General features: G+C 42.8%; 1 protein-coding gene across 1 annotated transcript; it reads left to right on the top strand.

Moving 5' to 3' along the window:
• The first annotated feature begins 24 nt into the window (after positions 1-24).
• Positions 25-11,376, top strand: ube3b (ubiquitin protein ligase E3B). The gene is made up of 27 exons (XM_086030152.1): positions 25-564; positions 664-832; positions 926-1,040; positions 1,538-1,597; positions 1,682-1,786; positions 1,866-1,962; positions 2,044-2,129; positions 2,324-2,406; positions 2,898-3,003; positions 3,075-3,195; positions 3,284-3,461; positions 4,070-4,236; positions 4,333-4,500; positions 4,588-4,759; positions 4,836-4,954; positions 5,321-5,435; positions 5,551-5,650; positions 6,393-6,512; positions 6,587-6,763; positions 6,860-6,970; positions 7,065-7,202; positions 7,307-7,372; positions 7,840-7,898; positions 7,970-8,152; positions 8,745-8,856; positions 8,928-9,020; positions 10,658-11,376. The coding sequence occupies exons 2-27, from the start codon at positions 672-674 to the stop codon at positions 10,847-10,849; spliced, it is 3,204 nt and encodes a 1,067-aa protein (XP_085886278.1). The 5' UTR covers positions 25-564; positions 664-671; the 3' UTR covers positions 10,850-11,376.
• Positions 11,377-12,004: the final 628 nt, after the last annotated feature.

Raw genomic sequence — 12,004 nt, 5'->3', positions numbered from 1 at the left:
CCCTCTACTCACGTGCCACGCTAATCTAAAGGCTTCATTCACCACCCGATAAACTGAATTGGATTTTTCATATCATCATGGTGAACTTTTGTTGCACATCACACTGATCTAGTCGTATTTCTGCTAAATTATTCATACTGGCTGACGAATGCTACCCGGAAACAATTCAATGCAACACCGTGGATTAATGGTTTGGTCTGTTGGGCTCACCTCATTGTTTACATGTTACAAGTGATATGCAGCCTCTGTTTCTGAGATTGTCATCATCAAAGGATTAAACGCAATCTTGAAATGAAGATAATTGTCAACAAAACAATGTGAGAAGTTCAACTGTGAGACGATATTTTCGCAGACTTGACTCGAACTAGCCGTGGAGGCTAACTATTTCAGCTTCTTTATCAGTGTGTCGCGCGTTTATGCAGAGATGACGAGCTAGTCCACATTGTTAATCAGCTTTTGCTGCCGTTCGAATCCCGAAGACAACAACATCACTATGGAGGTGTAGCACCAGGTGAGCCTTCTTGGCACGTATAAGCTCTAATCACGAGAACTTCTGCAGTGCAGGTAAGTGTTGTGAGGAGATGTTAACATCTACGTATACTACATCGGCACCGTGTTCGACTTGGCACAAAATGTAAGCGATCAAATGCCCCTCTTCCTTAGGGTGCACAATGTTTGGTGCACCTCAAAGCTCGAAGTCTGAATTCCTGGATAAAGCCAGGCAGGCCAGAGAGGAGAGGAAAGGGCAGAAGGAGAAGGAGAGAGCAGCGATCCTCATCCAAGCCCTGATCAGACGATTTCTATGTCGCTGCAGACTCCAGAAACAAATAAGGTTCTCGTTACTCATTTGTCTGTCTGCCAAATAAACCCCGCTTCACCAATGTATCCCCTGCTTACATTAATATTTGTATTTATTTCTCACCAGAAAAGACATTGATGACTATTTTGAGTCTTCTGCTGCAACATCAAAAAGAAATGCACTTTCAATTTTTAAAATTGCTCGTAAATTACTGTTCATTTTCCACTCGGAGGATAAGATGGTGAGTATAACCAAGAACAATGTTGTTTCTGTTTCTAGAATAGTATTGTAGTGTTGTGTCATCTTATTGAAGTATATTTGATACTGTATATACAGTGACCAGCCGCAGAATTAGTTACACTAGAGCAATACAAAAGTTGTACTGACCATACCTTTAGAATGAAAACAGTTCCATTTTATACATCAAAGGTAGAAAAGCGCTATACAAGTGAAAGACCATTTACCATTAATTTGCGATTGCAGCTTGCGGTGGTGTAGAATTGCAACGCTTCATAATGGTGGTTTCTATTTTAATTACCCAATTTGACCAAATACTAGAAACAACTTCTGGTTTGATGTTGTGCAGTTCTATGCCAATACAAATGACATATTAATCAAGAATAAGCATGATCATTTGACAGCAGAATCTTGCATCGGATCACCTTTCATTGAATTGTCATTCAAGTTATGACCGATGTTGTGGGCAATTTTTAATCTTTAATTTTGCATTTTGGACAGAGATTTGAAAAGCTCTGTCGGGCTATTCTTGCCAGCATGGAAGTTGACAACGAGCCTAAAGTAAGTGTTTTTATGTTTGTTTCCTTGCCAAAGAACTTGACGTGAGTTTATGTCAACTTGATTGTTTCCGCTTTGGGTTCTCAGGTCTGGTATGTGTCTTTGGCGCTCTCCAAAGATCTCACAATTCCTTGGCTGAAACAGATTAAAGATGTGCTGTGGACCTGCTGTCAACTACTGAAACATTTAAAGGTTAGTCAAGGCTTGAAGGCCAGTAGACATAATATTGAATATATTAGGTCACACGATGTATTTGCTTTATGATTCCCAGCCTGATATACTGCAAGACAACAAATTGGTCACACTTTACCTCACCATGCTGGTCACATTCACAGACACGTCAACATGGCGAATTGTGAGAGGGAAGGGTAGGTCAGGAGTCACACGAGCAATATTATTTGATCTGATCTTGTCAGGCACACTAGTTTGTCCCTCCTTTTTTGTTTTAGGAGAAGCTCTCCGACCTGCTTTGACGAGAATCTGTGAGAATATCATGGGCTATCTCAATCAAAAGGGATTCTATTCAACACTACAGGTTCTGTATCACATGTAGAATTCACTCCCTAGTGCCAACATTTGGCACATCTGCATAACGAAATATATGTAATTATTTTATTATATATTTATTATTATATATGTAAGATGTGTACCAGTAAAGGTATACATTCTCAGTTTTTGTCTATACAGTACTGCCAGCTGCCATTAAGGACATAATTCTCTCTTCTCCAGATTTTGCTAACCAACGGCTTGGCTCGTTCGAAACCAGCTCTCTCAAAAGGCACTTTAACAGCTATCTTTACTCTGTCGCTAAGGTGAGTGAGGTGAAATGGAGGTAGCTGATGTCTGAAGGGGGGGGGGGGGGGGGGGGAATGACAGATTGATTGCAAAAATATGGCCGAATTGATAATTGTGATTATGTTTCATTAATGTTGCAACGCTTATGAATAACAAGTATTCATCAAGTTACCGGTAAACATCTGTATTTTTATCATGCTACTTTTTAACAAACTAACCCTAAAAAAATATGTAAACAGGTTTCAGTGCAAAAATGAAACATTACGATAAATCGATTATCATTCTAGATTAAATGTGGCTGACTGCTGGTTGACAACGTACATATCGCTGATGTTCAGGTTAATGTAGCTGTGGCAGCTAAAGCTGCGATTGTAATTCACAAGTGTGTTTTGAATAGCAGTTTTTTCCCCTACATGTTCAAAATCAAAATGTAAAAAAAACTCGATTACGTGTGCAGCCCTAGATTGATATAATTTGCTTCCTGCTCTGTTTGTTTTTCTAATATCAGGCCAGTCATCGCTGCTCACTTCTCCGACAACCTGCTCAGATCATTCCTCATCCACATCATGTCAGTTCCAGCTGTGACTTCGCACCTGTGTACGCTCACTCCCGAGGTACGAAGCCAGCAGTGAATATCGATTTATTTAAAGGTGCAGGTTTTTTAACGTTACCCCTCTTGCAACAGTGCATTACGTCGATCCAGACTCATGGCCTTTTAAAGAAGTTCATTCTGTTTCTCAGCCGTGAGGAGCAGTGTTCTGATATCTGTGTGTGTCTTGAGGGGAGCCACACACTCTGCTTACTTGGTACAGTATTTCAGGGCATTCTGCTCGGTCAGATGATACTTTACAGGTGAGAGAATAATTCAATTCCTTCCCCCCTGTGTTAATTTAGGTAACCTGATTCACTTGGGCTTCCTAAATGAACGAATCATAGAGGAGGAGACCAATCGCTTTGTGAAGGACCTGACTGACATGCTGTCCTACTGCCAGAGATATGTGTCCCAAAAGAAGTCGAACCTCACCCACTGGCACCCAGTCTTGGGCTGGTTCTCCCAAACTGTAGATTATGGGTAAGTCATAGCGACGTTTATTTCAGCTTTACCTTGAAAGTAACTGGATATTTAAAAAAAAAAAAAAAAAAAGGTAATCTACACTTTTTATCCAAATATTTATTAAAAATTAAAAATAGTGCTTCACTTGCATCTTCGATTGAAACAGTAAAGATCAATAAACTCGTGCCTGTGTCAAAGCCACGTCCAAGCTCTCAAATTCTTTTGGAATTATGTTTCTAGCTGCTACAGGGGCTGAGATATTAATCATTTTGTAGGTGGCGAAAATGTCAGCTTTTCAAGGGTGACTCCAAAGACGAAAAATGCCTCACGAGGGGCTTCAGGGTTAAGTTGATTTACTATCGGCCATCAGATTTAAAAAAAAAAAAAAAAAAAAAAAAAAAAAAAAGGCCGATACCGATATTCATCAAAATGCCGAATATCGGCGCTGATAATCGGCCCGGCCGGTAATCGGTCCATCCCTAATCAGAATGAACAGAATGCAATGCAGCTACGTTACACTAGTGTATTAGATTATACAAGTTTATCTAATGCTGTGACCACTGAGTGTATGCACCGACTTTGTTTAAAGATGCCGAAATTCCCATTTGCTCCTCTGTTTGTTGCAGTCTGAACGAATCGATGCCACTGGTCACCAAGCAGCTGCAGTATCTGTGGGGTGTGCCTGTCATTCGGACTCTCTTCAGCGACGTCCTCTCTAAGAAGCTAGAGAGTCAAGAGCCCACTCCCTCGCCTGCGCAACCCAGCACGTCGCAAAATAACCTGCCAGTTAAAAGTGGGTTATGAAGCCAACTCTGTCCGTTTCGTGTCGGTTTTTTTTGGTGGTAAAGGTAATGGACGCAAGGAATCGATTGCTCTCCCCTGCTGACAGGCCTCTTTAAGCGGGCTTTTCAGAAGTCCGCTTCTGTCCGAAACATCTTGAAGCCGGTTGGGGGAAAGCGAGTGGACTCGGCCGAAGTCCAGAAAGTGTGCAGCATTTGTGTGCTCTACCAAACTGCTCTATCCACGCTCACGCAAATAAGGCTCCAGATTCTCACCGGTCAGTACAAGGGCCAGTAAGTAAGATGTTGAAATATTCGGAGACGTATGGTGGGACGGTCACTATGTTGCGTTTCCCTACGTGCAGGTCTGACACACCTCGATGACCTCCTGCCCAAGTTGTGGGCGTTTATATGTGAACTGGGTCCACAGGGAGGACTCAAGCTTTTCATGGAGTGTCTCAACAATGACACCGACGAGTCCAAGCAGCTCCTGGCTATGCTCATGCTCTTCTGTGACTGCTCGCGGCACCTCATCACGTAAATGATTCGGGATTTGTTTTATTCCATGGTTCGGAGTGGTTGCTTTTCATTCGTTGTTGTCAATGTGTTCCAGAATCCTGGATGACATTGAAGTCTACGAAGAACAGACCTCCTTCAAAATCGAGGAGCTCATCACGATCTCCTCGTTTCTGAACACGTTTGTGTACAAAATGATATGGGATGGTATCCTAGGTGAGCGATCCAGTTTTCTGTCATTGCCTCCTTATGGATACGGGATTGTTTTTGTCTGGAAATGCTTCCGTGTTATAATAAAAATCTCTTGTGATAATAACGCGACCTCCTTTTGATCAAATGTTGTCCATTTGCAGACAGACGACCGCACTCGATTAGGTAATCGAACGAGTTGCCTTACAAAAGTCGAAATGAAATCCCTACATTTGGAGAGAGTCCAAGAGTCATTCATTTGAAGATGTTTATCGCTGGCGTTGTAGTTGGCTGTGGCGCGGAACCGTAGCGCGCCAAGCGTGGCGGGAAATAGTGGAGCTCATTACAGTGTCGGCAGGAATGAGCAAAACTTACTCTTGTGTGTCTTAACAGAGAACGCAAAGGGGGAGAAACTGGAGTTGTTCCACAGTGTTCATGGGTGGTTGATGGTGCTTTACGAACGTGACTGCAGGCGGAGATTTACCCTTGATGACCACTGGTTACGCAAGTAAATTCAACCTGAGAACGTGCCCCCCCCCCCCCCCCCCCCCCCCCCCGCCGTGTTGGAAACGGGGATTCGTTTGAAAAGCTCACCTTTTTCGTCTTCCATCTGTTGCATTCAGGGACTTAAAACCCAGCTTGTTGTTCCAAGAGCTTGAGAAAGGCAAGAAAAGAGCCCAGCTGATACTGCAATATATCCCACATGTTATTCCGCATAAAAATGTGAGTTGTTGTCTTATAGTTCTATGATATCATTATAATAATAATAATAATAATGGGCAGCCTGGAAGGTCGGAGGTCCCCCGCCCTTCCATTGCTGTTTTTTAATACTAGGTTACGGTACCTCACAAATATTTCCCTCACATTGCAACAGTACAACGGAAAACAATCTTGTACTTTGCACCTTAGTGTCACGTGGCAGTATAAATTGACTATTCACCAAAAGTTACCCAAAACACGCAGCCATTACTGTTTAAAAAGCTGGCAACACAAATGAGTACTCTGCTCATCTAGGTCACAAGCCGCCCCTCAAAGTCCCGCCCCTTTAAGGTCCATATCCATCCCAGTTACCCTATAAAGTAACGTTATCATCATTACTGTTATACATACAATACATACCGCCATTTGCGATACATTTTACGCTTTCAATTTTTTGTGTGTTATTATGCGAAAAGTGTTGTAATAAGTCTGACTCAAAGATATTTTTAGACATTAGTTTCACCTATTGTGGGTGGGTCTGGAATGTATATACTCGTGATGAACGGGGATTTGCAGTAAATTACAGATTCCTCTATGAGCTTGTATACTTCTGCTAACTAACATATAATGAGAGAAGGAGGAGGTAGTGCGTGAATGTGGACATCGGGAAAAAAGTCAAGCATATACAGAAGTTAAAAAAAAAATTTTTTTTTTTTTTTTTTTTTTTACGAAGGTGTACCATGTGTTTGCTCTTTGGTCATTTCAGAGGGTGCTGCTGTTTAGGAACATCGTCACAAAGGAAAAAGAGAATCTTGGGTTGATAGAAACCAGCTCCGCCTCGCCGCATGTCACCCATATTACCATTCGCCGCTCGCGCATGTTAGAGGTACGGACCCAAATCAGATGGGTGGTGGGAATGGTTTGTGGCGTTCCTATTAACACGTGTGCGCCATTTGCTAGGATGGCTATGATCAGCTCCGCCGTTTACCTGTGAATTCCATCAAAGGCGTCATTCGTGTGAAGTTTGTCAATGACCTGGGGGTGGATGAAGCAGGTATCGATCAGGACGGTGTGTTTAAAGAGTTTTTAGAAGAGATCATTAAGAAAGTGTTCAACCCAGCGCTCAACTTATTCAAGGTAAGTCATCCATTTAAGAAAAAAAATCAACAACAACAACAACAACAAAAAAATGTTTTTAAGCAGATTCTGCTTTTTCTTCGTATTTCTTCTCAGACCACGAGTGGGAATGAGAGGCTGTATCCTTCTCCTACTTCCTACATCCACGAGAACCATTTGCAGCTCTTTGAGTTTGTGGGGAAGATGCTGGGGAAAGCCATATATGAGGTATTGGTGTGACTGGCACTTGCGGAAAAGCCTTCATGCATTTGCGCTCCTTCTGGAAAATTTGTAACATTGGGATCTTTTTATGTGTGTTGAGGGCATTGTGGTGGATGTCCCTTTTGCCTCCTTCTTCCTCAGCCAAGTGTTGGGTCATCACCACAGCACTTTCTACAGCTCCATTGATGAGCTGCCCTCCTTGGATTCGGAGTTTTACAAGAATCTCACCTCCATTAAGGTTGACTAAATCTTTAATTGTCATTTGCCGCATTTTTACCCCCCCCCCCTTGCATACTGTAGATGAATCCCTTCCGGATACTTTATATTTGTACGCATTTACAGCGCTATGATGGAGACGTGGGGGATCTGGGACTCTCGTTATCCTATGATGAAGATGTTATGGGACAGGTAAGGTTTGAAGCAAATCAATACCTCTATGGCGGTGTACAATATATTTCCAGACACCGGTATACCGCCAATTTGTTTGGATGGGGGGGAAAAAAAATGCCAATAAGAAATGATTGAAATTTGGTAAATCTGTTCCAGAGTCAAACTAGTCAAGTCAAGTCTAATTTATTTATACAGTTTGTTTGTTTGTTGTTTAAGAGAAGTCTCAAAAGGCTTCACAAGCCCACAGTTGACAAATGTTAATTACGTCCCCTAATCTTCGGCCTTCATCTGTAGCCTTCATTTAATTGTGTGGAAAAATATGATGACCAGTGAAATATTGATATGTTAAATAATAACATGCTCTTAAGTCGTATAGCGACAGCTGTCGATTCCCCCCCAAAATTGAAAAGGCATATTTGTCTGAGGATTTTGGATGAATCGCAAATTGTGTCACCCACAATCAATTTCTGTGTTTTTCCCTACAGCTTGTTTGTCACGAGTTGATACCTGGAGGGAAGACCATGCCAGTCACAAATGAAAATAAGTATGTTAGTCATCATCAAGCTTTTAATATAAAAAACATATTGATTCTAGTTTGGCTCATGTGCTCTGCAGGTTCAGCTACATCCACCTCATGGCTCACTTCCGGATGCACACTCAGATTAAGGAGCAAACCGCAGCTTTCATCCGAGGCTTTCGCAGCATCATCAACCCAGAATGGTTGCACATGTTTTCGACACCCGAGGTTCAGCGCCTCGTTTCGGGAGACAATGCTGAAATTGACTTGGATGACCTCAAGTACGTACTTCATCTTCATCCTCTTTTATCGTTTCACAATTTCACATTTCAATAAAGTGGAAGTCAACCCACATTTTTTTTTTTTTTCAGAATATGTTCTATGCAGGCCCGCTAGTTGAAACACAGCATTCTGATGAATATTGTGTTTGCGGAATAGGAGTTAAGCAACAGGGTTTTTTTGCCAACTCTGTGGGCGGCCATTTTGTCACTTCTGTCGACCAAAAATGACATCACAGACCCTCTGGGCTCAGATAACGACCAATCGCGGCTCACCTGTTTTCTGAAGCTGAGCTACCGTATGATTGGTCGTTATCTGAGCCCTGAGCAACTGTGATGTCATTCTTGGCCAAAAAACGTGTGGATTTTGCTGCTGAACTCATACTTCACATTTATCGTATTGCCTTGTTTCGACTAGTGGGCCTGCACATATTCCCGAAAAAAAAAAGGTTTGGGTCTACTTCCCGCTTTAAGTGTTGCGCAATCAACGTAAAAAGTGTGAGCTTAGGTTTTAGATAACTCTTAAAGTTGGTGTACACAATTTGATTTAGTTTCTTCCCACCTAAATTGTTACCATGCTGTCTGTATGATTTAGGAAGCACACGGTCTACTATGGAGGTTTTCACAGCAGCCATCGTGTCATCATCTGGCTGTGGGACATCTTGTCCAGCGATTTCACGGCTGAGGAGAGGGCAATGTTCCTCAAAGTATGCTCATTTCTAGACTTTTTCATTTGTATCATGCTGTGTCTCCTTCAACTCATTTTACTCTTGTGCAGTTTGTTACCAGCTGCTCAAGACCTCCTCTCCTAGGTTTTGCCTACCTCAAGCCACCTTTCTCAATCCGTTGTGTGGAAGTGTCAGATGATCAGGTGAGGCGGTATTATTTATATTTAGAAGAAAGAAAAAAAAGTGGTCAAGCATAATTTAAGCAGGTTTCATAAAAGGAGAGCTACAGTACATTTTCTTACTGTCTGAGGCGTTTTGTTTTTTTAGGGGTACAACATACCAAAGCGGATACCGCGGGATACATTGCTGTCATTGTCTCATGTGCGCTGCTGCAGAGATTATTTTGTGCACAAAGCATAAATTACCATTCAAATGTACAGTATCGAAATCTCAACAGCAAACAAAAATAGCATCTCTTGATTTTTATTTTTTTATTTTACCCTCATAGATTATCTCGTTGAACTATTTTACGGTACACATGCATACAGTATCATAAACAGTATGATGTGGTGGATCGGAGGTGACGTATTGTGTTAAAGAGAAAAAAAAAGACATTGTAGACGCTTAAAGCGGAAGTCAACCCAAACATATTTTTTTCCAGAATATGTTCTATGCAAGCCCACTAGTTGAAACAAGGCATTCTGATAAATATCGCCTCTGTGGAATAAGAGTTAATCCAACCGTTTTTAGCCATATCTGCCATTTTGTCACTTTTGTCGACTTAAAATGACATCACAACTACTCAGGGCTCAGGTAACGACCAATCCCGTCTGACCTGTTTTCTGAAGCTGAACCGTGATTGGTCGTTACCTGAGCAGTTGTCATGTCATTTTCAGTCGACAGAAGTGACAAAATGGCCGCCCCCTGAGATAGCTAAAAACGGGTGGATTTTGCTGCCTAAAGCGGAAGTCAACCCAAACATATATTTTTTAAGAATATGTTCTATGTAAGCCCACTAGTTGAAACAAGGCATTCTGATAAATATTGAGTTTGTGGAACAAGTTTTAATCCACTCGTTTTTAGCCATCCCTGGGGGCAGCCATTTTGTCTTCTGTCGACTGAAAATGACGGCACAACTGCTCACAGCGACCAATCGCGGCTCAGATTCAGAAAACAGGTCAGCCGTGATTGGTCGTTGTGAGCAGTTGCGATGTCATTTTCAGTCGACAGAAGACAAAATGGCCGCCCCCTGAGATGGCTAAAAACGGGTGGATTTTGCTGCCTAAAGCGGAAGTCAACCCAAACATATATTTTTTAAGAATATGTTCTATGTAAGCCCACTAGTTGAAACAAGGCATTCTGATAAATATTGAGTTTGTGGAACAAGTTTTAATCCACTCGTTTTTAGCCATCCCTGGGGGCAGCCATTTTGTCTTCTGTCGACTGAAAATGACGGCACAACTGCTCACAGCGACCAATCGCGGCTCAGATTCAGAAAACAGGTCAGCCGTGATTGGTCGTTGTGAGCAGTTGCGATGTCATTTTCAGTCGACAGAAGACAAAATGGCCGCCACCGGCATTTTGCTGCCTAACTCATATCCCACAAACGCAACACTAATCAGAATGCCCTGTTTCAACTAGTGGGCCTGCTGGGAACATATTCTTGGAAAAAATATGATTAGGCTGATTTCCACTTTAAAGGTTCTGAGGTTGCTTTGTCACGGCCCCCCCTGCGCCATTCCGTTGAACCAGGGATGAAGCGCTTGGACACGTATCACTGAATGCAGAAGTAGGTTGCACGTTACACCTTGAAACCTTCATATTTATTTCCTGTGGCCAGGACACGGGGGACACCCTTGGCAGCGTCCTCAGAGGCTTTTTCACGATCCGTAAAAAGGAGCCTGGCGGTAGACTGCCCACTTCATCCACATGCTTCAACCTGCTCAAGCTGCCAAACTACAGCAAGAAGAGCATCTTGCGTGACAAACTGCGCTACGCCATCAGTATGAACACCGGCTTTGAGCTTTCGTAATGCAGAAAAGTGTTTCAAAAGGACAACCTGCGCAGGATGAAGCGGCATGGCCCGGGCAAAACGTTTAAAGTACATGGGAAATCTATCGTGTCTGAGGACATTTCAACAAAGTAGAGGAGCCACGAAGGACGATAAACTCTCCTTTTATTTTATCATCTGCGGGACGACTATTTCACTCCCTTCCAGCAATCCAGGGGGATGCTGTTTTTTTCAGCACAATCTAATTTGGCATTTCCCCTTGCCACTCACGAATTCCAAGGTCGTATATAGTATCTCCATTAAATCCATATTTGCAGTTACAAGATCTCAGTTTCTCAGGCTTAACATCTTATTTCTTAGATCGAATCACTACCACCATGTGAGAACTGGAAAGCAATACAGATGCCATGCAAGCCATTAGACCAGTGAAAACTAAGTGATGCACTGGTAATACACTTACAATTTTGAACTTTGGTATCCAAGCATCTTTCAGAGGCTATCAAATGAGTCCTAATGTGATTTGCGTTGCATAAATGTAATTTGTCCAAGTGGAAGACAAATCAGTGTCTTGTCCTCAGCCTCGGGAACGGTGGACTCCCCCGTCCTGTGTTGATCTCACTTAGGCCCTGTCTACACCTAGCCGGGGTTTTTGCAAACGCCGGATATGAGCCTGCGGTTAGCCCGATCGTCCACACGTCCCCCGGAGTTTTTTTCAGTGAAAACGCAAAACTCCGGCCGCGGTGGAGATTTGCGGACGGTTACACTATGCGACAAAAATGCTCTGACGTCACTTGCGCGACTGTGTGTTTTCATGCGAGTCAACATCCCGCGCCGCTGCGCTGGTTATAGCCATTCCCGAGGCGCTTTTTGCTTACTTATTTGTCCGCAGCCAACCACTGCTTCTCTTTGAACGGTTTAAAAACAATTCTGACCTCTTGTCGGTCCACCAGAACGCGTTTGGCGCCTGGTTTTTTGGTTTCGTCGAAGTGACGTCAAAGGACGGAGGTTCCTTCTGATTGGCTAACTACTGCCACCTAGAGGCTTGGCGTGCATTTGAAAACGTTTTTTTATGTGTATTCCGGCGCAGGCGGGGGGGGGGGGGGGGGGGGATATACGGTTGTTAAAAAACCCCGGCTACATGTAGACAAGGCCTTAATTTCTTCCCTCCTAAAGGGA

Source organism: Filicampus tigris, chromosome 5, assembly GCF_054856515.1.
Source record: "Filicampus tigris isolate MCC_2025a chromosome 5, RoL_Ftig_1.0, whole genome shotgun sequence".
NCBI lineage: Eukaryota > Metazoa > Chordata > Actinopteri > Syngnathiformes > Syngnathidae > Filicampus > Filicampus tigris.
The sequence above is the reverse complement of the archived record's forward strand: the minus strand, read 5'-3'. Positions and strand labels throughout refer to the sequence as shown.

Coding starts and splice junctions, on each gene's coding strand:
- ube3b (XM_086030152.1), top strand. CDS start 672: ATGTTTGGTGCACCTCAAAGCTCGAAGTCTGAATTCCTGGATAAAGCC. Junction 6,764..6,859: donor CAGCGCTCAACTTATTCAAG/GTAAGTCATCCA, acceptor ATTTCTTCTCAG/ACCACGAGTGGGAATGAGAG. Junction 7,899..7,969: donor CCAGTCACAAATGAAAATAA/GTATGTTAGTCA, acceptor TGTGCTCTGCAG/GTTCAGCTACATCCACCTCA.